General features: G+C 52.3%; 1 protein-coding gene and 1 pseudogene across 1 annotated transcript in view; both read right to left on the bottom strand.

Moving 5' to 3' along the window:
- The window catches only part of COL23A1 (collagen type XXIII alpha 1 chain), a 319,451-nt gene that overhangs the window by 29,167 nt on the left and 263,973 nt on the right, over positions 1-26,311 (bottom strand). The window contains exon 4 of the mRNA XM_033096768.1: positions 17,836-17,843. Within this exon, the coding sequence (XP_032952659.1) occupies positions 17,836-17,843 (8 nt within the window). The remainder of the gene's footprint in view (positions 1-17,835; positions 17,844-26,311) is intronic.
- On the bottom strand, positions 23,830-25,477 carry LOC117016932 (elongation factor 1-alpha 1-like; annotated as a pseudogene).

Here is a 26,311-nt window from a genome sequence, read left to right as displayed (position 1 = left end):
ATGTGGTGCTCCCTCTCCTGCAGCCCAAGTTAGCGGGGGTGACAGATGGCCATCTTGGGAGACCTTGGGGCAGAGCCTCACAGGCCTTGCCTTCCTTCTGGGATTCCTGGTGAGTCTGTTTCCCCCATTGAGCAGACTCTCCCCGGGCAGAGCTATCTGGACCCTCTTTTACCCTGACCTTCCGCCAGAGAGAGTGCTGGGTCCGATGGACACACTTGCTGTGTGACCCTGGGAGAGCCAGTCAATCTCTCTGAGAAAGTAACACCCATTGTCCTCAGCACGGCTGTTCCTGCTCTGGCTTCACTCCAGTTTCCTCCTGAACTCTGCTGTCCCCACGGGCTCCCACCAGCCTTGGATTTGGAAAGATCTGCTCCAGTGGTCTCATGGGTACATCTGTGTCCCTTGAGGCTCCACGTACTGTCATGCATCAGGCTGTTTCCTGGACCCAAGCTGTGCTTTCCCACCTCCCCTCCACTGCAGTGTCCCACCTCCACCTAGAGAACTCCTACCTATTTTTTAAGGCCCAACTCAAATGGCCCCTCTTTGGGGAGGCTCCCCAGGGAGAAGCAGCATCCACGCAGCCTATTTGCCAGGGAGCTTGGTCCCCGTCCTTTTGGAGGAAGACCCTATGGCCAAGCTCTAGGAGACACGAGCAGCAGTTGGAGGACGCAGGCTCTGGATTCTGACACACCTGGGATCAAATCCTGGCTTTACCACATGCCAGCTGGTGACCCTGGGCCTCATTATCTGTGACAGGGAGACGGCTTCCCTGCCTTGCTGACCTGTGTGTGTGGGTTCTGCCGGAAAGGTGTTACATGCACTGAGTGAAACATGCACACTGTGCAGGAGGGGACAGGACACCGCAGACCTCCTTCTGTCCTCCCTGCTCCTCTCCAGATGGCAGCGCTGGCACCAGTGTCTGTGACCCTTCAGGAAGTGCATGCAGAGCAGAGCCCCTGCCTTTCTTATTTTTAAAGCCCTGTCAGGGCTGAACAGGGCTGAACATGCATCTGTGGGTCCACCTGCCTTCAGGTTGCAGGGGAATGTGGTATTTCGCCCTGCGAGGCCCATCACAGTCAGCCCTCCTCACACGGGGCGACACACGTGTGAAATTCCAGGCATCACCCCCATTACCCTTCCCTGACCAACAGCTGTAGTCTCTCCCACCCATTGCCCTGGGGAACTTTCTAGAGTGCAAATCTGACCACACTCCTCTCCTGCCTGAGCCCCTCTGGGGAGCCTCACTCCGAAGGATGACGTTTAGACCTCCTGGTCTGGTGCCCAAAGCCCCTGCCCCCGGTCAGGCGCTGCGCATGTGTCCTGGTTCGGCCCCTCCATGGCTGGAGGAGCCCTTGGAGAGGATGCAGGGAGTCACTGGGAGTCACTGAAGAGGGGTCTCAGGGAGGCATGGGGCAGAGGAAGGGGACAGCTTGCCTTTGGAGTCAGATGGGCCTGCCGGCATGGTGGCACGGTCCTGTCCCGCTGGTCCAGGGCCCTGCCCACATCTACCCCCCATGCTGCCTTTCCCTAACTGGTGTCCCATGGAACACTCCTGCAGAGTGCTGACAGGCTGGCCTGGGGAAGGGGATTCCATGCTCAAGTAAGTGTGAGAAACACTGGGTTACACCCTGTGAAATAGGTTTCTTTCCTGCAAGCTTTGTCCCAGATGTCATCCTGCTTGTGGTCTCAGGAAGGGCAGCAGCATTCCCAACCTCCTGGGACCCTCATCTCAGGGCTTAGCTGAGCCTTAGCAAAACAACTGAACGCTGTGTGGACCATCTATGAAGAAGGCATTTCCATGGGCTGGAGGGAGACCTGAGCCTGGCTCTGGGTGCTCTGAGAGGAGGAGAAGCACCCCAGAGAAGGGCCAGGGACACACATGGGTTCAGGCTGGACCGAGGTGGGGCAGGGTCTAGGCTGTATCCCAGCAGATGAAACGCTGGTTCTGAACAGAACGGGGCTGCTCTGGGCAGCCCGGAGTGTGGAGGAGCAGAGCCTCAGCTGGGGTGCAGGCCGCCCTTGGTGGCGGGGGTCCTAATCCATCCGGCAGCCCTCCCCTGCCCCAGACTATGGGGTGCCCACACCAGCTGCCTCCTGCTCCTCTCACAAGTACAACAGGAAGGAAAGGCACGCAGGGCAGCCCGTGGAGTGCAGGCCGGGCTTGGGCCTTGCCTGGGGTCAGAGCCCCTCTGGACCTTAGCTTCCACAGAAGGGGTGACCCTGAGGGTCAGATGTCACAGCGCTGTGCCCGGCTCCCTCCTCTGCCTGATCAAAGCCGGGGAATTCACCAGAGGTTTTCAACGCCGAAACTTTACAGCTGTTCCCAAGCCTGGTTCTGCTTTAAATCACTCTTTCCCGCAGATCAGCTGAGCCCCAGGATGTTTCCGGATGTGAGAAGCAAACAAGGCCCTGGGTCGTGCATGAGCAGGCCAGGCAGCAGAGGCCCCGTGTGCTGACTAAGGCCCTGCCTCGCTCAGGAACCGGAGTATCCTTGAGCCTCAATTTGCTCATCTGTAAGATGGTCATGACTATCTTCTCTCAATGACAACTCCCATGGGTCCCAGTCAGTCTCCTTTGTCTCCTCCTCTCAGGCCAACCTGAGACAAAAGACCCTCCAGGCAAGCTGACACAAAGTTGGGGTCTGCATTTGTCCTGTGGTGGAGCAGTGCTAGGAGGTGAGTGACCCTAGTGTGGCCTTCCGAGTGGCTGGCAGGGGGATGCTGGGCTGGGCCTTCACGGGTCAGCTCACTTCCTCCTTCACATCGTGGACTATTTCCTGAGCAGTGTTCCATAGAGCCCTCTTTTGAGAAACATTAACAAGGTGGCAAAAGAGGGGAGGTTTCCTGGTGAAATAAGTTTGGGACGTGGGGTATGCTGGCTCCATCACTGGAGCTTCCCAATGTCCCTCAGGAGGTGAAGCCTGGTGGGTGACAAGAACGGGGTGTGTGTGTGTGTGTGTGTGTGTCCTGCAGCAGGGGGTTTGCGCTGACTGCATGCCACACGGGACGGCTCAGGCCTCCAGATCCATCAGCAACAGTATCTGTGGGACTGAGCTAAATCAGTGAGCTGGCTGTGTTTAAATGCAGACGGCAGTAAATGCTCAGAGCAGCCGGAGCTGGATGACTGTCTTGCTTTCTGGTTGTAATTAATGCTGATGGCTCCTGTCAGGGAATGGAGCCCTCGAAATGCACCGGGACAGGGCCCCTGGATGAGGGGGCTTACTGGGATTATCAGTCCAGGGCCCAGTAATTATGGCCCAGATGTTGACAATTCATCAAATTACAAGGCTGTTGGGGCCTGGGGTCTCAGCCGGGACGTGCATTCCTGTGTGAAGGCTCCCTCATTAGGGCTGTCCAGTGTGCGAGGGGGTGGGTGGCAGCCCCTTGGGCAGGCCAGCCCCATGTGGTCCTGATTTCTCAGTCCAGGCTATTCACACACACACACGGGCCATAGCAAGACAGTCTGGGCGTAGCAGTTTCCCAGACTTGAATTCTGCCCGCAGGAAAGGGAAGAAAGGACCCTCCCTTCTTAGGTCCAGTCTGGCTGCAGTTGGTGCCTGGGTGCACAGCCCGGCACACAGTTCCTCCCAGGAAATCCCTTCCCAGGGTCTGCGGCACCATGTAGAGTGGGCTCTGCAGTCTCCCATTGCACCCCATCTCCCCACACGTGGGGTGGGCAGTCCTGGGCTTTCCCTGGGTGGGGTCCTAAGAGGCTGCCAAGGCCAGGGACCTGTCCTCCATTTGCTTTTTGGCCTCACACGCTGCCGCCCTCCCTGTGCTTGTCTGTCCTACACAGTGAAGGGCTGGGCCTGGAGCCACGCTTGGTTTGGTCCATGCAATTAAAAAAAAAAAAAATCCAAAAGAACAAACCTAACCTAATTAGTTGCAACATTTACAAATTATGACGTTTCACATAAACATCCGGACTTTGGACTTTCTCGTAAACTTGGAAGACCTATGCCCTGGGGCACCTGTGCCTGGCAATACCTGCCAGGCCAAGTGCTCCCTTAGCCGGGCACCACTCCAGGGCCACAGGTTCTGCCCCTTCCTACTGCCTCACACCTGGCCCGCTGCCCCATCGAGGTGACCTGCCAGCTCTGTTGGGACATCTGGGTTTGTAACCCTCGGCCTAGACTCCAGGTCCCTTCAGCTCTATAATTCTGTGAGGCCGGGAAGCCAGCTGGCTTCTATTTTGGGGAGACAGCATGCTCGGTGACTCTGCTGCAAGCGCTGGAAGCAATTACACATGTGTCCAAGTTATACATCATGGCTAGAAGAGGTGGTGCTATACCTTTGAACCAATCCCCAAATACCTGCTTAAATTACACGTTTGCCTGTTCCATAAATACCCTGTCAGGTATTAGGAAAAATTGTTCCTGGGTGGGGTGGAGGGGGTAATGGGCCTGACTCCACTGGCTGTGGGAGGATGGAAGATGGGCCAGTGATTCAGGTTGTGTCCACCTGAGCTGCCTCAGGTCCGGTGTCTCCAGCTCAGGCACATGGGGATGGTCTGGTGGAAGGCAACCGGTAGCAGATAGGCCAGGGAATCCTTTTGGTGGCAGCATCTGCTGGCTGGAGATCTAGCAGGGTGGAGCACCAGCTGGCCAGAGAGGTAACAGTTCCCGTGTGGCTGGAACTACATGATGGAGACAGGGAGGCAATCTGCCTGGGACAGCACGGCTCAGAAGCTGTGACTGAGTGGCCGGCCGGGTGGCTCAGGTGGTTGGAGCGCTGTGCTCCTAACACCGAGGTTGCTGGTTCGATTCCCACATGGGCCAGTGAGTTGCGCCCTCTACAGCTAAGATTGTGAACAATGGCTCTCTCTGGAGCTGGGCTGCCGTGGTGGGCTGCAGCTGGGGAGAGCTGCTGTGAGTGGCCGACCGACTGCCTCAGCTGGGGGGCCTCAGCCGGGGGGAGCACAAGGCTCATAATACCAGCATGGGCCAGGGAGCTGTGTCCTACACAACTAGACTGAGAAACAACGGCTTGAACCGGAGTCGGGGGTGCGGGGGGAGGCGGAAGAAGAGGAAAAAAAAAAGGTGCGACTGAGACCTGACATTACTAGGACACCAGGGGACAGGGTGACCAAGACAGCTTGCAGCAGATACTGAGGCTGTGGGTACTCTGCAGGTACCCCTGACACCCAGGCCACACCTGTCCTCTTGCCCCAGCCCTGGTCTGTGGGGCCTTCCTGGCCTCCCTCAGGTTTGATTGTCTAACCTCTGAAAGGTCCCCCTGGGCTGCTGTGGGTGGGTCCTCCTTGGTTTCCACAGATAACACAATTATCTTGGTCCTCCTTGGTTTCACAGAAAACACAATTATCATCCACTGGTAATAAATTGATTGGAAGCTTTAAAGATCCAGAGATTTCATGTAAAATTTGGATTTCTAGCCTCTCTTGAAATATTGGAAGATGTAATGATTGACCTGCATGGACTGAACTGCGGCACCCCCTGGAAATAGGGCGTGTGCCCCCAAGTTCAGCCCAGGCCCCACCTTTCCCTACCTCTCCCGCACCCAGCCAGCTTCACCTATCTCCTCACCTGGCTGGCCTCTGGATGGCACCAATGAGCTCGTCAGCCTGCCGTTCCGCTCTGAACCATTTCTCCAAACTGTGGCCTCCTGTCCAGTCCTCCACCCACCGCTGCCTAGGTCCTGGCCCAGCCTCCACCAGCCTCCCTGCCTCTGCCCCCGCACGGCCATCCTTCTGCACTTTGAAGATGCAGGGACATCCTGATTGTTGTATCCCTGCCCTGCAGACCTTGCAGTGAGCTGCACGACTTTCCTGGAGCCCGTTTCTGCCTCTGGAAAGTGGGTGTGCTATAGATGGAATGGCTTCCTGTAGGGAAGAGTGCCCAGCCCAGAGCATGGCACCAGGTGAGTTGATTCAGTGTGACTGTAAGGCACTGGGCCAGTTCAGGGCTGAGAGTCCAGGAAACGGGGTGAAGCCAAAAGACACACTCCTTTGCCTTCTCATCGGGATGTTGCCGAGCCTGAGCGTAGCCCTGCCAGACAGCACCATTATTGTCCCCATTTCTCAGATGAGGAAACTGAAGCTTGCAGAGGCCAGGCATGGCCAGCTTGGCGTAGGACACAACTTGCATCTCATGCCTGAGTCCCGAAAGCTTCCTGCCTCACCACCCTCCGTGGTACACCTTCACCCCCCGCCCTTGGACAGAGTCACAGCGCCCTTTGGCCTGGCATTCAGAGCCCCCCCTCTGCCTCCCACACGCCTCCTTCACATGTCATCTCTGAGAAGCCTTCCTCATTCTCCCTGACCTCACCACACAGTTTCTCTTACCGACCCATTGCTGTCTTCCTGCCATCTCCCCTCCCACAGTGACTGTCCCCGAGGCTCCAGTGCCTACCAAAGGCCCAGCTCTGAGGGATGTTCATGAGTCTGTGAAGCGCCCGCTCTCCAGGCCCCCAAGCTAGGCTTATGCCAATGGTCCCACTAAGTTGGGTCTGAGCAGCCCCGGAGAGGGAGGCCCTGTTGCTGGAATGACCCCTCACCTTGCATGGGAGATGACCCACTGGGGCCAATCTCTCCCTAGATGCCCTTCCTGACAGGTGGGTGTGCAGGCCTGACTAGCACACCTCCAGTGACGGGGAACTCCCTCCTAGGTAGCCTGATGGATTTGCAAAGTTTTTGTTTAAGTCTGGCTCTTCCCAAGTCTGATGCCACTGCAAATTCTCTCCACTTTGTGGCCCCTGGAGAGGCAGCCAACTGGGTCAGCGAGGCTGGCTGCTGCAGGGCCATCGCTGTCGCTCCCCACCCTCCCTCTCCTGTTCCCTTGCCAGCCTGGCCTGTCTTGGGTGTACCCTCTCTCTGGACATCCACCTTAAGCTCCCAACTTGTCAGCACCTACCCCTTCTGACCTCGGCTCACACCTCTCTTCCTCCCCTGACCCCCGGCAGGCCGGGGCCGGGTTACAGGTGTTTGCAGCAACCTGTACCTTCCCGACACTGACCACTGTGCATACCAAGGTCGGGGTTCCCATGAATTTTGATTCTCTGTCCCACTCAACCACAGCCTCCACGGAGGTGGGGCCCCTGGGTATATTTCTTGTGATTGTGTCCCAAATGCCAAAGTTCCTCATACATAGTGAGGACACAAGTATTTGTTGAACGAACCAAATGGATGCCTCTGAACGAATGTCGTTTCCCACAGGCTCCAGTTCAGGCTTTGGAACACCAGAGGGCGCTCTTGACCTGCCGAAGGCTACGCTGGGCACCCGCTGATTCCTGCCCTCAGGCCAGAGCCTGGGAGGTCAGCCTGGACGCTGGGCACTGAGGACGCTGGCAAAAGAGGGCCTCCTTCAGCCTCCAGGGCTCCCCCTGCTGGGGTCAGTGACCATCACAGTGGCAGGAAATGGCACTCACTGAGCCTAGCCAGTGTGCCCAGCACTAGCGTTCCCCCAACTGCTGAAGAGGGGTTAGGGAACACCGGTCTACAGAGCTCTGAAGCCCATTCTCTCTCCACATGAACAGGACAGGCGTCCAGTCCCTGATTTCAGGAGAAGCTGGATGGACCAGCTTCGTACCCAAATACATGCATTCTCGCAAATCTATTTTTTGGGGGGGATCTATTTTTTTTCAGGGGGGCAGCCGGATGGCTCAGTTGGTTAGAGTATGAGCTCAGAACCTCAGGGTTGCCGGTTCGATTCCCACATGGGCCAGTGAGTTATGCCCTCCACAACTAAATTGAAGACCAACAGCTGCCCCTGAGCTTCCGGAGGAGTGGTTAGATGGCTCAGTTGTTTAGAGCGTGAGCTCTCAACAACAAGGTTGCTGGTTCAATTCCCGCAAGAGATGGTGGGCTGTGCCCCCTGCAACTAAGATTGAAAACGGCGACTGGACTTGGAGCTGAGCTGCGCCCTCCACAACTAGATTGAAGGACAATGACTTGGAGCTGATGGGCCCTGGAGAAACATACTGTTTGCCAATATTCTCCAATAAAAAAAAAAAAAAAAATCAAAAACCTGAAATTATTTTTTAAAAAAATCTATTTTTTTGGAAGACCTGAGTTTGCCCCAGTGACCTGGTGCAGGTCTGTGGGCACCCTCTTCCATTGCAGTGGGGTGGGGGTGCTGGAGGGTGCTTTGTTGCCTGGGGAAGCAGGAAGAGGTTCAGCCAGCCAGAGGGCCCCACTCTCCAAAGGTGTCACAGGCATCCCCACAAAGGACAGGACAAACCTCCTCTGCCAGGCCCCACAGGGCTGGCCCTGCTAAGTGCTCTCCCAGAGCTGGACTTAGCAGGAGGCACCTCGGAGGCTGAAACCCAGGTCTGGGGACGCACTGGCCATTGCCTGGAAGATGTTGAAGAGCTACAGAGGGTGAGCGATGCATCTGGAAACCGAGAGCAGAAGCAGCAGCACAGGCTCCCTGTCCTTTAGCTGCCCCACACATGACACTTGAGGGAAAAGTGGGGACACAAGGCAAGGTGGTCTGAGTCAAAGAGCCCCTGCCCTGGGCTGGTGAGGGACCCTGGGGAGGAAAGGCCAGAGTGGTGGCCCTTTCTCAAAGGCCCGGCTCTGTCTCCCTGAGGTTCCAATCTGGGGGCTTTCACTTCGGGAGACCTGCTTTCATTCTGTTTCCGCATCTGGAGAGCTGGGGAGCAGCACTGAGGGGGTCAGATTAAAATGAGATGTAGAATGTCAGAATCTAAAAACAGATGAATTTGGGATATTACAGATGAATCATTGAACTAATTACACATTTACAATCAAAGCTGTTTTTGAACAACAAGAGTGCAAGAAAGCATATGAATGAATGTGTGCTGCTCTGTGGTCCTTCTTTGTTCACTTGATTAATTCCAAACAATCCAACTGAGTCATTTACTTCGAAATTGGTCCCAGGCTGAGGCCCTGCCTCATGGCCCACATATCAGCTTGGAGCTTCTGCCGTCCCTGTCCCCAGGGCCTGGGCCGCCGGTGCTCCCGTTACTGCTTCTAGAGACACTGTGCAGCTCCTACCCGTCCCCTTCTCCCTGCAATGACTCCTGTGCGTTTAGCCAGACAGGTTCTGGGCGCGGTGCTTGGGGGGCTGTGCTGCCGGGCGTGAGGAGAGCTGGTTCTGGTCCCTCACCGCCGGCGCCAGCCTGTAGCTACTGCCCGCTCTCATTTCTCAGGTTGGCCCCCTCCCCTCCATCCTCACCAGGACATTCTTGATTCAGGCTACAGCCACGAATTATTGCATCGGCCTCCTACCTGGACCCTCTTCTTCCAGTCTCTGCCCTGGAGCAGGGAGGCCTTTTCAATACACATGTCTGTCCATGTCACCGAGGGGCTCCCCTGGGCTCCAAAATCTTCTGCTGCATGGGTGGGAGGCCCTTCACTCAGTATCACCTTCTCTCCTCTTCCTGCCCGTCCTCTGCGTGTTGTCCCTGGACACATGGGGCCACACTACATCCCCTGCTGTATTCATGGTGCCTGTATTTGTGCAGCATGGAATGCCTTCCCAGCTTGTTCTCCTGCCGAACTCCTACTCATCCCTCAAGACACACCTCAAATGTCCCTCTTCTGTGAGGCCTCCCCTGGTCTCAGACAGTTATCCACATCTTCCTCTGGGGCAGAATCCCTATCTATGTGCATTACAGCCCTCCCCACAGCACGGTAAATCTCTCTGTATGGGAGGGTTTCCTACTAGACTCAGGGACAGTGGGCTGGGTGGGTGACAGGCCATCTGTCGTCAGAATCCCATCAGAGGTGGCTGGGCCCAAAAAGTCATTTTATGAAACAGCTCAGAGCCCAAATCAGTGAGGACTTATGGGCACTTGCTGAGTGGGACCTGTGTTTCCCGGGGCCTGCCGGTCTGATCTCCTTCCTTCAAGTAACACAGCATGAGACAGAGACTGCAGCTCTAGTTTGTGGATGGGAACATGAACCGCTCAGGAGTTTCGTGATGGGTTCTAGTTAACAGAGGCCTTTGGAACTGGTACCACCTGCAGGCAGGAGAAACAAGGGGACTCCAGAGTTCAACATGGTAGGAGGACAGACCACTGTCTGGGCCCTAGGGGGTCTGCAGGTAGAAGCCAGGCCCACATGTTTGCCACTGTGAGATCTGGAAAAGTGGTATGGCCACTATAAGCCTCAGTTTTTCAATCCACAAAATGGGCACAAGTCGTACTGCCCAGGGATGGGATGTGCTTTGAAATTGTGAAGCGCTGCACAGATCTGATTCCTAATGTTTTCACCCAGGCCAAACCTCACACTTTGCAAATGTGGACACAGAAGCCCAGACAGGCTGAGTGACTGCCTAAGGGCAGGACCTGTCGTGACTGTGGTCCCTGGCAAGTCCTGCTCCACTCAGCTGCTCCATGACAGGATAGGACCTGGCCAGGGAAATGGAATCGGACATTTCATCATGAGGGACATGTGTTTCTTCCTAATTTCTAATAATGGTCATGACACAGATGTATGAATGAGGATAGAAGAGGAAGTGGGATAGAGAAATGGACTTCTTTAAGTTAGACTTTTTTTTTCTCCATGTTTTTGAAAAGCAAGAATGGGTCTTAACAATTTGATAAGGGGGTGGAAAGCAGTGCATGGAGAGAGAGCTCCAGGGCTAGATAAAAATAGGATGAGGAGGAAAAATGGAACATTCACTCCAAATACCTGGTGAGAGGGGAAGGACCCTCTGCCAATACACAGACAGTTGTGAGCCCCAGCCTGCGGTTGTGACCCGCTTACTGATGGAGGAGAGACTGCAGCCCGGGTGCTAATGGGCTTCGTCATATGGGTGGGCTTGTGCCTCAGCCAAGTCATGACACCCTCTGAGCTCAGCGTCCTCATCTGTCACGTAGAGCCGACACCACCAACCTCCCAGGGTGACAGTGCCTGCGAGCCTGTACCCAGAAGCACTCAGAAGGTACACTTGCTTCCCTGGCCTGATGGAGGGGCTTTGGGTGATGGGAGGAGACAGTCCTTTCTTCCAGTTCTCTTTGGAGGGGGAATCTCTGAGCCCTTGGCGTGGCACTCCGTCTTTGGGGACAAGTGGTTTCTATAAACACAGAGCTAAATTTCCTTGGTCTCCCACCTCTCACTGTGGCCTCTAAGATTCTACTCGATGCAGCCCTCGAGACCTCTCTGGCTCCTCTTCCACCATCTTCCCATCACTTTCTCACTCATTCCAGCCACACTGGCCTCGCATGCACCCTGGACACATGTAGCTTGTCGCAAACTCATGACATGTGCACTTGCTTTTCCTCTGTCAAGAGCACTTTTCTCTTAAGATCACTGCATTGTTTTCATCATTTAAGTCTCAACTCCAATGTCATCTTCCCTAAGAGCCTTCTGATTGCTCAATCTAAATTAAACCCACCATCCACCCAGCCAGCAGTCTCATCATGTCCCTGCTTTATTCTCTTTGTGGCACATGTTGCTGTTTGAAGCGATCTTGTTTGGCTTATTTGTTACTTGTTTATTGCTTCTCTCCTCCCCACTACAGGGAGAGGCCTTGTCTCTCTTGCTCGGTACTGGTCCAAAGACGCAGAAAAGCACCTGCCACAGAGGCACTGATGGATGGGGTGGCATGTTCTCCACCCCAGGGCCTCGGCACCACCAGCACGCTCTAGGTTCCATAACCTCCGCGCATCTCTGACCTCGCAACCTGACATTCTCCTCATATGTCCAAATGTAGAGAACTCTTAAGCCCTGGAAGATATTACCAAAACCATGTTTTTTCCAGACATGTTTTTGAAGGTGTAAAACAAACGAGAAAGTCACTAAAGTTCAACAGTAAGCATCAGGAAGATCAAATACCAAAGTAGAGAAAAGTGAGGATTTTTGTGTTGTAAATAGGAGATGACGAGAGGGTCTAATATGTAAAGTCAAGGTGTAGGCAAGACTGAGTCTTGCATGAGAGACAAGTCTTTTCATCTTCGACAGAAACCATAGTTTGGAGCAGAAAACAGGGGTTGTGATAAGAAACCTCCAGGAAAATCCCAGTGACCCTAATAGTTCCTCCAACTCCATGGCAAACTCTGTGTTGACCCCCTTCCCCCACAGCCTCCAGAAGACTGAGACTGGGTCTTTGTGCCCCCCTAGTACCCAGCATAGAGCATGACATAGCTTACAGATTTGTTGAACAGAACCAAGCCTCCTATTTATGAGACAACAAAACCACTTTATCAATGTAAATGCTGATTACTACTAAAAAATGCAAGACTGCTGAGCCCAGAGCTCTCTGCAGGTCCTACCCTGGCTTCACAATGTTCTGAGCTCAAAACTCCCCCTATGCTGCTGATGCCATGATGTCTGCTGTCCCTGAACCAATTGGGATCCCAAAGCTCTCAAACCTGGTGATTTCCTCTTTAAATGCTCTACCTGCAATTCCAAACCCTACCACCAGGTGGCAGTTAGGGTTACAGGAATTTTTTCAAAACTAGTTTAATCGCTAAGACTCTACTTCTAATGAAAATACACCCTAAATTAAAACAAGATACATACATACGTACACATTCATTTTTTTTAACTTATTGTATTGGCATAGATTTAAAAGTATGATAATACCCACAGTTGGCCCGGGTTTGGGGAAACATGAAGCCTTCGTACGATGTTGGAGGGAATGTAAATTAGTACAGCCCCCTGGAGGACAATTTGGCAATTACATCAAAAGGCTTAAACGTGCAAACCCTTTGGTCCAGCAATTTAACTTCTAGACATTTATTCTAAGGAGATAATGGAAGTAAGCCCTGATTTATTCCCAGGATGTTGAATGCAAGGGCGAAAAAATTTCAATATAAATAATATAACTTGGAGCTTGGTTAAATAAATTATGCACAATAAAATACTATGTAGCTACTACATTCTATAAGAATTCTTAGTGATGAGGGGAAATCTCATGACACATTAAATGAACAAAATAAGCTACAGAAAATATGTCCAGTGTAATCCCAGTTTTAAAGTAAGAAATATAAAAACAAACTTGTGCATAAAAAGTACCACAATATTGACAGGATTTATCTGTGGGTGGTAGGGTTATGGATGATTGCTTTTTCCTCTTTTGTGCTTTTCTCTATTTTGGGAAGGTTTTATAATAAACACTCTTCTGTTGTCATCAGCAGAGAGCGATTAATGAACCCACAAGGACAGGCTGGCTTCTGCCCAAAACGGCTGTGGGCACCTGACCACGGGTCCTGTCAGTCCACACCCTGCCCCGTGGACATGGGTGGCTCCTAGCCACTGCCCCCTACTCCCATCGGGTCTACATATGGACCAGGTTTCAGCTGCTCTTGCTCACTGGAGGGACCAGTCCTCCCGTGGATTAATCCAGAAAACCCAGCCTGCAGTCTCCACCACAATCCTCTGCAACTCTTTTCTTGCCCTTTAGGAAGTGACATGTTTTCAGCACAAACTGAAAATAAAAAAATCCTCCCTGAAGCTGGTTTTGAAGTTTATTAAGCTGCAGAAAATATTCCTTTTCTACAACTGACGGTTCTCAAAGCCGTTTTCCTCTCTAAAGTCTGTTGATGGGTCATAATGGTTTCCCAAATCTGTCTTTACTTCCCTCGAGGCTTTCTGTGCTGACAGTATTGAGGGGCTGCCATGTGAACTGCACTTGTGTTCTGCCTGTGTTACCCACTGACCCTCCAGCTCTGTGGGTGGAATCTCCCAGGTCCCAAGAGGCTGAGAGGCCTGCCCACGTGTGCACAGCTTAGCCGGGATCAACCTGGGCCTGACTGAGGGGAAGCCCACTCAGTACTCAGCATATGAGGCTCCTCTGTGATGGCCCAGGGCCTGCGCCCCTGCAGAGCCCCTAACCGCTGGGAGGACCACATGAAGCCATCTGTAAACAGACCCCGGGCGGGAGCCAGGCCCTCCACAGGCCATGAGATCTGGCTGTCAACTCAAAACACATAAGCCCATCGCTCTCACCCTCCCCTTGACCACACAGGCCCGCTTTCCTCCTGTGGCGAAGCCAGGCCAGGTGTCTCCCCATCCAGTGGGCCTCACGGGAGGGACAGCCTTCAAGGCAGTGCCAGAACCAAGGTGCTCAGAGGCACACAGCTGGGCGAGCCGGGTGGTTCCTGGGCTGGAGGGACGAATGCCCTCAACCCAGCCAGAGAAGGGGCCCAGATCGTTGTGGAAACCAAGGTGTGTGTACAAACTGGGGCTGGGTGACCTCAGGAAAAAGGGTGACCTGGCCCTGGGGCAATCATGGGTGTGACACCACCTTTCCCTCACCCATTGCCCCGTGGGGCCTGCTCAGGGCTTCCTAGGGATGAGGAGCTGGAGGGGCCAAGGGCACCGCTGGAGCTGCCTGCACATGGGCAGTGGGGAAGGCTTGCTGGGCCCTAACCGCCTCCTTCCCAGAAAGCTCCCAGTTCACACTGCTTGCACATCCTTCCCCGGCCGTCCCCTGGCACATTCTTCACAGAGCCCCATCTCTGGCCCAGGCTCGGTGCCAAGCATCTCACACGCTAACCCTTCAGCCTAGATTTCCAACAGCCCTGTGACGCCACACTGTGACTAGGCCACCGTCCGCTGTGACCTGTGGTGTCTGCGTGCTCCAGGAGTGACCTCATTTCATCTGAACCCCGGCCCTGATCTTCATAGGCAAGAAGACAGAGACTTAGGGCAGCCAAGGCATTTATCTCCCAGCCGCCTAACTGTGCACCAGGATGCTAGCCTCTTGCCCAGAGTCCCCCAGCCACCCCCACCTTGCCCCCATCCACCATCAGCCAATGTCCTCCCTGATACTAGGGAGAAAGGAATCCTGGGTGACCGTGTGCTCAGAGGAGATGGCAACAGTGGGGAAGAGGGGAGACACCTAATCACCAGCCACCGCCCTGGCCCTTTGGACAGGAGCGTCTGCAGTCGAGTAACCTGGACTGTAAACTTAGGTGGATCAGGCCAGAGGGGTTCTGCCAGAAAGTCTCCAGCCCTCCGGAGCTGGTGAAGCAAACCGTCCCCAAGACATGAGGCTGCAGTATTCTAGCGAAAGCCCGTGGTTCCCCAAGAATCTATCTGCTTGTCATGTAGGAATGGGGAGTGACTCCTCCCCAGTCAGGAAGGGGAGGTGATGGGCCTGGCCCCCAGGGTGCTCCCGCAGGATGAAGGTGGATCCTGGCTGGTTTTCAGGGTTCCTTCTACTTCACGCTGAGCAGGATGTTTCTGGTCTGAGAGGCCAGGCTGCCGCCTCTGGGGCAGCTATCTTGACTGATCGAGAGACTCCAAACACTACTGTGGACCCAGCGTGGGCTGCTCTGGACACAAGATAAATGTCCCCAAAGCCTCCGTCGAGTCCTGGAGGGCCCGGTTTGTGACGCATTTTTTGTGACCGTTACCTCCTCTGTCTCATTTAATCCCAACTCTCACGCTGTGAGGGAGGCCTTCATCACCCCATTTCACAGAACAGGAAACTGAAGCTCAGAGAGGGTTAGGACCTACCCCAAGGTCACCCAGCTAGGAGGCACAGCGTTGGAATCCAGGTTACCCCTACACTTGGGACTGCCCTCCCCAACCTCCCAGGAAGGTAGCGCCTGCAGGACTGGGGCCCCCCCACCTTACCTCCAACACTAGCCCATCCAAGTCTGAACAGATCTTGCCATTAGAGAGGTCTCTGAATCAGTCAGCATTTCCCTCCCTGCATCGTACTGGTCTGAGGCACTGAACAAACATGTCCTCCAGCAGGACGGTCCCGCCACACTCTCTTTCTACCCCTGCTCTGATGTGCCAGGACTTCTGTGCAGGACTCGCAGCCCACAGCCAACCTTGTTTCTTCTGTGGTCCTCATCCAGCCTGGGCTGGGGACACTGATTCCAAGTAAAAGCTAAGTATTAGGTTTAACGGTAAAAGCTCTGAGAATTGACAAACCACAAAGGCCGAACCGGAACCCACCCATGTCCCGTTCTTGAGCGGTGAAAGCACACGGCAGACCGGGGCGGGAGTGACCTATGCACCGGGAAGGGCAGGCCCCAAGCCGGCCCGGAGGCTGCTCCACAGCCATGGCTGGACCCTGGGCTCCGTTGGGAGACATACTGGCAGGAAGAGCAGTGCTGGGTGGACTCAGGACCCCAGGAGACTCCTTCGCAAAGCCTCTTTGCTTTGCCTGCGAGGCAGCTGCAGCTGCAGGGTTCCTGCCAGGCTGGGGCCCTGCAGACTTGCATGTCCTGGGTCTCCACAGAGCTAATGCTAATCCCTCCACAGAAAGACCAGAGCTCCTGAGGAGCAGAGGAGGGGGCAGAGAGGAGCGCAGACAGGAAAATAAAAGCCTCAGAGGAGGCATATTGGCTTGAGAGAAAAGGGCAAAGAGAGCAAGAAATAAATGGTAAATTACCGGGTAGCCATCTCGTCCCGATTGTCCCTGTGGTAATTAATGTGTCATTAATAATCAGACTTTCAGCAGAAAACCATATGGCAACACTTAGCACTCAATCGAGGCCCCAGACTCCCCCAGGTTCTGTGGGGAGACGCTTTTGGGGGAGACTCAGGGCGCTGACAGGTCTAGGGGACAGAGCACCCACTTCTCACCTCATTTGGCCAGGCTGGAGGGGCCACCAGGGCACACAACCATGCATGTCCTGCTCACGCCAGCCGGCGCACATGGCAAGGACCAGGTGGGGACATGGGATTCACGAGGGTGGTGTCACAGCCACCATGGAAAATGCTCCTAAAGTGCTGAGCGGCCGAGAGAGCAGATGTGGGTCTCCTGCCTGCTACTGGGATGGGGTGAACCCAGGAAGGCAGCCTTGGGAGCCAGAGCCATGGGGGGGGTGGGGGGCGCTTATTGCTACTGGATGCTTCTCCACCACCACGAGCTCGAGCTCGAGCTCGAAGCACTAACTGCCTGGCCTGTGTCTCCCTCATAGGCATTCATCTCAGGTTGCAGCTGGAGAATTCTGCATTCGTTTAATGCACTTAATTGTTTAACAGCCGAGTTAAAAAAACACCCTGTTCCATCGCGCTCTGCGTTACGCATTCAGCGAGTTCACACAGGCTAGCTACCTCCATGTGACAGCCAGGAATGACTCAACGGAGAAAAAAACTGCTTATGGCCAATACATCTACACATTCTTGCTGGCTTGCTTTTTGGCTTGATGTGGTGCTAGAAGCATCGAAAAGCCCAGATTCCAAAGGGTGCCGATTGGGACATGAATCATGGTAAGTGGAAGTCAAAAATAAAACAGCTCATCAGAAAGGAATTCCTTTAGAAAGTTCAAACTCTCAATGTGCTTTTTCTTTTCAATGTGCTTCTTGAATCAATTCACCAGAATTTATCGGGCAAAAACTGCCACAATGACTCAAAGCCAGGCTTATCATGGCTCTTGGAAAACACCGGGATTTCCACTTCAGTGCTGCCTGGGGTGCCAGCCCCTCCTCCACACCTTTCTCAAACCCAACACTCTCGTGGGCAGCTGCCCAAGTCTGAGAGTCAAACGCATTTTGGCAAAGAGAAATGGACCCTAGCTTCTAGTGATTAAGCCCAAGTCAGTCCTGGCATAACTGCCTGACTCCAGAGCCCTTTCTGCCAAAGCACGTGAAACAAAAACATTTAAACAGATCGACTGCAGTAGAGCAGTTAGAAAACATGGGCGTGGTGCTTGCATTTCCGTGTACCCAGTGGAGCCAGTGCTCCGGTGAGGAGCAGCCAGGCTCGTGCTAGCTCTCTTGGAAGGGAAGTGGTCACACAATGCTTCAAGGGGCAGGTCAAGCCTGTGGAATTCAGTGCTTGGATTCATCTGCATATTTAAAAAAATATGGCCCCTGTCCAGACTGTTTTGTTATTTTTAGGACACACCTCTCCAACCAAATACTATTTTCATGGAAGTGCTATAGAGAGAAAACAAAATGTCTTATCTTTCAGGAGCAGAGAGCATAATCCAGGGCACTTACTGGAGGACCTGCAAAACACAAGCAGAGAGGCCACAGTCAGAAACAAAGGTGGGAGAGTCCCCTCGCCATGATGGGCCGCCTCGCACAGCTCCTGGCCACACCTCTGCACAAGGCTTTGATGTCATCACAGGCCCCGAAGCAAATGGCAGGGCAGAGGGAGCAACTTTGCACTTGGAGGGGTTGGGGTGGGCATGTGGCGGGGGTGATAACAGTCCCGCACCTGTGGGTTCATGCATTCATTTTACGAGGCTGCTGCGTGGGCCGCCCATGTTAGACTTTGGCCACCTGGGCAGGAATCAGACCTTGTTCTCACCTGAAGGACAAAGTAGGGTGCTCACTGGGGATTTGGTTCATTTCTATCGAAAGGGAGACACTTGGGGGAGAAAATATTTTGGGCAGAGGGAAGAACATCGCAAGGGCACTGGGATGTGTGTGGCTGAGCAGACGTGTGGGTGGTGCCCGAGGCCCGGCTCTGGGCTGCACGGGGTACTTGAAGGGGACAAGTCTAAAAGCACAGGTGCTGCTGCAGGAAAGGCTGGTGCAACAAGCCAAGGATTGTCCCACGGAGATGCGGACTCACGGAGAACACTCATGACACCCACAGGTGTCCTCACTTTATGGTTTGCAAATTGCATTGCGTATCTGTGACTGCATCTGACCTTCTCAGTACTTTGTGAGAGGTGTGATGAACACACCCATTTGACAGATGACAACAGAAAGAAGTGACTTGCCTAAGGCTACATAATTGCTTGGGGATGGAGCTCATCCAGGAAAGAGGTGTCCCAACTCAACCCCATACTCACTTTCCACTAAGCCACATTGGCTCCGGGCAGACCCTGGACCTCAGTCCCAGGGAGGCAAGTAATGGGACCCCGTGGTGAGACAAGACCTCAGGTTCACAGAATTTTCCTTGAACGGACAGGTACTTAAGAAAACAATTACACAAGGGAAAGTACAGGGAGCTCCCAGCATGTGACAGGTTGGGCCCACTCAGGGTGGGAGACGAGGCTGAATCCAGAGGGCGAGGACGATTTCTGGGAGAGCGAGGTGGAGGCAGGAGCAAGGCAGAGATGGGAAAGCGCAGAACATGCCAAGATCACTGGGCGTTTGAGGGCTGCAGTAGGGGAGGGGCGGGGAGAAGGCAGGGCCAGCCAGAGCACTGGGCCTTGTTTCCTTGTCACAACCCAGGAGGGCGGGATGCAAAGCGTAGTGGGGGTGGGGCACTGCAGGTCCTGCATGGAGGAGTGATTCCAGGGGCCAGGCGTGGGCCCCGCAAAACTGCAGCTGTCCCCGTGCTGGCAGTGGAGACGAGAGAGGTGAGTCAGGTTACTTGTCAGTGAGGACAGGCAGGACTTGCTCTTCGATTTAATGGCAGAGGTGGGGTCCAGGGGTGCATGGGGCATAGAGTAAGGAGAACGGTGAAGAAAAGATTTTTGGCTTGAGAGCTGACGTATGATGGTGCTAATACCCAAGAATGGTAACATGGGGACTGTGTCTCCCCTAAGTCTAGACTAGGGGCGGGCAGGGTGTTCGCCATTTGGACATCCATACAGCTGACTTCTTACTTTCAGCCAAGGACCTTGCTCCCTGTTTTACAAAGAAAAGCTGCCAGACGGATGTATTGTCATCTTTCTGATGCCACATGCACACACCTGCCTGCACCTGCGCCTGTGCCTGGCCTCCTCACCAAGTCCCTCAGGTTAAGTAGGAGGGGCTGACCTGCCTCTACCTTCTGGGGACCCTGCTGCACCCACCACACCCACCATCCCTCTGCCTGTCACAGTCAAGCCTGCTCTCAAGCAGATCCTTCCCAAGAGCTCTGAAACGTGCTCCAATTCCTTTGATTAAAAAAAGTACAGGGCGGCCAGTTGGCTCCGTTAGTTAGAGCGCAGTGCTGCAGTGCTCATAACACCCAGGTCGCCGGTTCGATTCCCACATGGGCCAGTGAGCTGTGCCCTCCAGAATTAGATTGAAGAAAAACAACGACTTGACTTGGAGCTCATAGGTCCTGGAAATACACACTGTTCTGCAATATTCTCCAATAAAAATTAAAAACAAACAAGCAAACAAACATATACTTGTATTTTTAAATTTCTAATTATAGCTGACATACAACATTATTTTAGTTTCAGTTGTATAACAGTGATTAGACATTTACATAACTTCTGAAGCGATCACCCCACTTAAGTCTAGTACCCACCTGACACTATTCATAGTTATTGCAATATTACTGACTATGTTCTCTATGCTGTACTTTCCATCTCCGTGACTATTTTGTAGCTACCAATTTGAACTTTTTAATCCCTTCACCTTTTCCACCCATGTCCCCAGCCCTCCTCCCATCTGGTAACCATCAATTTGTTCTTTGTATCTATGAATTTATTTCTGTTTTGTTCGTTTTGTTCATTTATTTTGTTTTTTTAGATTTCACATATAAGTGAAAGCATACTGTGTTTGTCTGACTTATTTCACTTAGCATAACACCCTCTAGGTCCATCCATGTTGTTGCAAATGGTAAGGTTTCATTTTTTTTTAACGGCTGAGTAATTTTCCATTATATGTATGTACCACATCTTTATCCAATTGTCTATCGATGGACACTTAGATTGCTCCCATATCTTGGCTACTGCAAACAATGCTGCAATAAACATAGGGATGCATATATCTTTTGAATTACTGTTTTAGATTTCTTCAGGTAAATAGCAGTGGGATTGCTGGGTCATATGATCTATTATTAATTTTCTGAGGAATATTCATACTGTTTTCCACAGTGGCTGCACCAATTTACAATCCCACTAACAGTGCACAGGCGTTCCCTTTACTCCACATCCGCGCCAATACTCGTTGTTTGTTGATTTGTTGATGATGGCCATTCTGACAGGTGTGAAGTGGTATCTCATTGTGTTTTTAATTTGTATTTCCTTGATGATTAATGACGTTGAATGTCTTTTCACATGTCTATCGGCCATCTGTATGTCCTTTCAATTCCTCTGATTGAAAAACATCCTTTGCTTGCACATCTTCCTCTCTTCCTGCCCGGCCCTCTCCCTCACAGCCACATTGTAGGAAAGAGGTCATCAGGAGGTGTGTGGCCTGTGTGAGATCACTCAGCTAGTGAGGGGTCAGTCTAGGCCGACAGCGGCACCATGGGACCCCACCCATGGCACCATCCACCGTCTCCAGAGGGGTGGCCAGAGTGGGAATGGCAGCATTCCAGACTGACCCCGTTGCTGTTGGGACAGGCCACATCCAGCCCATCTAAGAGACTCCAAAACACACCAAGTCACCCCTCTCTCGGGCTCTACTGGCACCATATCCCCAGCCCATCATCACTTCGCAGGGGCACCACCATCACAGCCTCCTAAGCGAATTTCTTCTTCTGGGCACCCCAACGCTACCAGCTAGAAGGGCCTTTGAAAAATGCCCACCCTTCCTAAGGCTTCTAATTGCACCTGGAATAACATCCAAACTCCCGCTCTCCTGTGTGGCCCTGCTCCTCGTCAATGCCCCACCCTTGGCCACCATACTGCACTTGTCGCTTTAGGTTCCCCAAGGGGCTGTTCTCTTCGGCCTCAGGACATTCACATCTATCACGTTCCTGAGGTCGTTGGGATACGGTTCATTGCCACCACCTCAGAAAAGCCTTCCTTAAGTGCAAAATCTGAAGACGTCTCCTCACCCTTCGACGCACTGCTTTCTATCACAGCTCCGTGCTATTTCCTCCTCAACACTAATCACAATCTTTGATTATTAAATCCATTTATTTGTGTGTCATCGATTGTCTGTCAGCCCTATCAGTAAGGCCGGGACCCCATCTGCCCGGCTTCCCGCTGTCTCCCGCTACCTAACACAGGACCTGGCAGCCACATATGCTCAGTAAATCTCCGCTGAATGGACGAGGGGCCGCCTGGCAGGCCATTGCCTCTTCTAAGGCCTCTTAGAAGAGGGCTTCGTTGCCTAGGATTTGTGCTGTGGCTGCTGTAGCCTCTGGAGATGGGACCTGGGGCCAGCAACAGGCTGGGCACCCAGCAGTGATAGATGGGGCAGGGGGCCTGGCTCAGGCTGTGCAGGGGTCCCTGCCGAGACATGAGGCTGGCTGGAGGGTGGTCCCCCCACGGCTTGGCCCCATTGCACACACAGCTTTCAAACATCTGTTCCAGGCATTGCTTGGATCTGCTGACTCTGCTGTCAGGAATGTGGGAGCTATTAAATAAGAGCCAGCTGACTCTGGAAATAAATGAAATAAGTCTGAGGGAGCAAAGGGGTCAGTGACTCTGTGGCCTGTTTAACTAAACTGATGTGGTCTGACAGGGTTTCCCAAACTGGAGCCATGCCCACGTGCACCTTGAGGTTTGGAGGGTGCATGAGCGGCTTGTGGACAGGTAAGGAGAGGTGTGTGGAGGTCTGGGGACCCATAGTGCCCACCTTGAGCTCTAGCCCCTCCTGGGATGCTCATTGCCTGAGTGTTTCCCGAATGGTATATTCCTGGAAAAGCAAACTGGGTAGAATATTTTCTACAGCCTGGCAGGTGCGCAGCTGCACACGAGGAGGTGAGGGCTGGCCTTGGTGCCCATGGCTGTTGGGGCCATTCTACCTGCTCACAGCTCACAGCTGCTCCTCTGTGTTGCGCCCAGACTCCCGACTCCCACCCCACCTGCTTCCTGCTCTGCCCGACAGGCCCTGGCTCTGACCCAGCCCTCTGCCTCCCGCCACACAGCAACCTCAGGTTAAGAGGCGCTAGCTCCTGACTCTTGAAAACCCAAACTGCCCCCACCATGAGGACAACCTTCAGCCATGCTTCTCCAGGGGCTTCGCAGGGGAGCAGATTGGGCCAAGGGCTTTTAAACTGAGTAGACGAAATGAGGCATGGAGGTTGGCAAATTCAGAGCCAATAAGGAATTAGGGAGCCAGGCACTTAGCTCAAGCCTCAGGCCCTGGCTTTAATTATGCCAATACTATCAGGGAGTGTCCAGGCCTTAGAACCCTGGCTCTCCAGCAGATGAGCTCCACACCCTGAGCAAGTGCCTACTCTCCCTGAGGCAAATTCTGATACTGTGAAATGTGGGCGTAACCACCCCAGCCTCTCTGAACTGCTATGAGGATTGAGCGAGATACTGTGCATGTGTTAAGTGCCCAGGTCAGCACTGGCATAGAAGAGGCACCACAAAACAGTGCAGGCTGGAATTATGGTCATGTGCCGTTCAACGATGGGTGTACGTTCTGAGAAATGTGTCTTCAGGTGATTTTGTCATTGTGTGCACATCATAGAGTGTACTTACACAAACCTGGGTGATATAGCCTACCATGTGCCTAGACTATGTGGTATAGCTTACTGCTTCTAGGCTACAAGCCTGTAAAGCATGTTATATCCTTGCCAATACCTGTTATTTTCTGATTTTTAAAATAGTAGCTATCCTAATGGGTGTGAGGTGATATCTCACTGGTTTTGATTTGCACTTCCCTAATGATTAATGATGTTGAATGTCTTTTGGATTGTGCTATAATTTATATATGTATTTATCTATTCTGCCAATCTCTGTCTTTGATTGGAGTGTTTAATCCTTTTATATTTAATGTAATTGCTCCTAAGGTAGGGCTTATTTGTGCAAATTTGCTATTTAATTTCCATATGTCTTCTTTTTTCCTCCATTACTCAACTACTGCTTCTTTTCTATTATATTGATATTTTCTAGCATACCTTTTTTTCTCATTAAATTTTGTTTTAATGGGTCTCAAAATTCTGTGACAGAGTTTTGGTCAAGTTGTTTCCATTAAAAAGTACTGATTTTAAAAACTAATAACTTAAAAACTGCCACACACACAAAACAAATGCTCCACAAAATATTCTCCTTTCCTTCTGAAGATTTTACGATGTATTATAATCATTAACCAGTCATTTACTATTAAACTTAAATGGCCAATTGAGACAAACAGTTCTGAGACCATTCTTCCACCACTGATTAAGACTGAGATGGCAGGTATTGGGGATAATATTCACTTATCCTTCTGAGCTTTCTGGACAGACTTGGTGACCTTGCCAGCTCCAGCTGCCTTCTTGTCCACTGCTTTGATGTCACCCACAGCAACTGTCTGTCTCATGTCACAAACAGCAAAATGGCCCAGAGGAGGGTAGTCAGAGAAGCTCTCAAAACATCTGGGCTTGCCAGGAACCATGTCAACGATGGCAGCATCACCAGATTTCAAAAACTTGGGGCCATCTTTCAGCTTTTTGCCTGAACGATGATCAATCTTCTCCTTCAGCTCAGCAAATTTGCAAGTAATGTGAGCTGTGTGACAATGAAGCACAGGTGTGTATAGGCACTGATTTGGCCTAGATGGTTGAGGATAATCACCTGAGTCATGAAGCCATTGGTGGATCATTTTTTTTTCTTAATAATTTTTTTTTTTTAATTGGGGAAGGGGAACAGGACTTTATTGGGGAACGGTGTGTACTTCCAGGACTTTTTTTTCCAAGTCAAGTTGTTGTCCTTTCAGTCTTAGTTGTGGAGGGTGCAGCTCAGCTCCAGGTCCAGTTGCCGTTGCTAGTTGCAGGGGGCACAACCCACCATCCCTTGCGGGACTCGAGAAGTTGAACCGGCAGCCTTGTGGTTGAGAGCCCACTGGCCCATGTGGGAATCAAACTGGCAGCCTTCAGAGCACAGAGCTCCAACCACCTGAGCTACTGGGCCGGCCCGACAGACACATTCTTGACATTAAAGCCCACATTGTCCCCAGGAAGAGCTTCACTCAAAGCTTCATGGTGCATTTCAACAGACTTTATTTCAGTTGTAACATTGATTGGAGCAAAAGTGACCACCATGCCCGGTCTGAGAACACCAGCCTCCACTGGGCCCACAGGGACAGGACCAATACCACCAATTTCGTAGACATCCTGGAAGGGCAGACGCAAAGGCTTGTCCGTTGCATGAGTTGGTGGCAGGATGCAGTCCAGAGCTTCAAGCAGCATGGTTCCACTGACACAGCCATCTTTACGGGTGACTTTCCATCCCTTGAACCAAGGCATGTTAGCACTTGGCTCCAGCATGTAGTTTCCATTCCAACCAGAAATTGGCACAAATGCGACTGTGTCAGGTTTGTAGCCAATTGTCTTAATGTAGGTGCTGACTTCCTTAACAATTTCCTCTTGTCTTTTGGCTGTAACGCAGCTCAGTGGAGTCCATCTTGTTAACACCAACAATTAGTTGTTTCACACCCAGTGTGTAAGCCAGAAGGGCATGCTCACGGGTCTGCCCATTCTGGGAGATACTTGCTTCACATTCACCAACACCAGCAGCAACAATTAGAACAGCACAGTCGGCCTGAGATGTGCCTGTAATCGTGTTTTTGATAAAGTCTCTGTGTCCTGGGACATCAATAATGGTCACATAATACTTGCTGGTCTCAAATTTCCACAGGGAGATATCAATGGTGATCCCACATTCACATTCAGCTTTCAGTTTATCCAAGACCCAGGCAGACTGGAAGGAGCCCTTCCCATCTCAGCAGCCTCCTTCTCAAATTTTTCAATAGTTCTTTTGTTGATCCCACCACATTTGTAGATCAGATGACCCGTAGTGGTAGACTTGCCGGAATCTACGTGTCCGATGACAATGATGTTGATGTGTGTCTTTTCCTTTCTCATTTTGGGTTAGAGTTAGTGGTGGTTTTCACTACACCTGTGTTTTGGTGGCAAATCCGCTGCAAAAAGCTAGCATACCATTTTAATACAGTAGTACCTTGGTTTTCAAATGTCTCCATTGATGAACATTTTGGTTTACGAACGCCGTAAATTTTATGGATCTATGGTATCATTAGATAATAAAATTCATGCTAAGTTTGCAGTTTTAGGGGTTGATTTTAAAGGTCTGGAATGGATTAATTCATTTTGCATGATTTTCTATGGGGAAACCGTGCCTTGGTTTTCAAACGTTTCAGAACTCGAATTGTCTTCTGGAAAGGATTACATTCGAAAACCGAGGTACTACTGTACTTTTGTTTTTTTGATGCTATTTTTGGGAGCTATTTTCTTTGTTTTTGCCCCTTTCTTCCACCTCCCCTGCTTCCATTCCGGTTCAAGCTGTTGTTTCTCAGTCTAGTTGTGTAGGACACAGCTCCCTGGCCCATGCTGGTGTTATGAGCCTTGCACTTCCCCCCCAAACCAGTTGTTGGTTGGCCACTCACGGCAGCTCTCGCTGGCTGCTCACGCTGGCTGCCGGCTACTCACACTGGCTGCCGGCCACTCACGATGGCCACAGGCTGCCCATGGCAGCACATGGTAGCCCACGGCAGCACACAGCAGCCCACTGCAGCACACAGAAGCTCATTCCGACCTTCGGCTGCTCACAGCAGCCCACCTCCAAAGGGAGAGCCGTTGTTCACAATCTTAGCTGTAGAGGGCGCAGCTCACTGGCCCATACGGGAATCAAACCGGCGACCTCGGTGTTAGGAGTACGGCGCTCCAACCACCTGAGCCACC

Source organism: Rhinolophus ferrumequinum, chromosome 24, assembly GCF_004115265.2.
Source record: "Rhinolophus ferrumequinum isolate MPI-CBG mRhiFer1 chromosome 24, mRhiFer1_v1.p, whole genome shotgun sequence".
Lineage (NCBI taxonomy): Eukaryota > Metazoa > Chordata > Mammalia > Chiroptera > Rhinolophidae > Rhinolophus > Rhinolophus ferrumequinum.
Note: the sequence above shows the minus strand (reverse complement) of the source record. Positions and strands in the feature narration are given on the sequence as shown.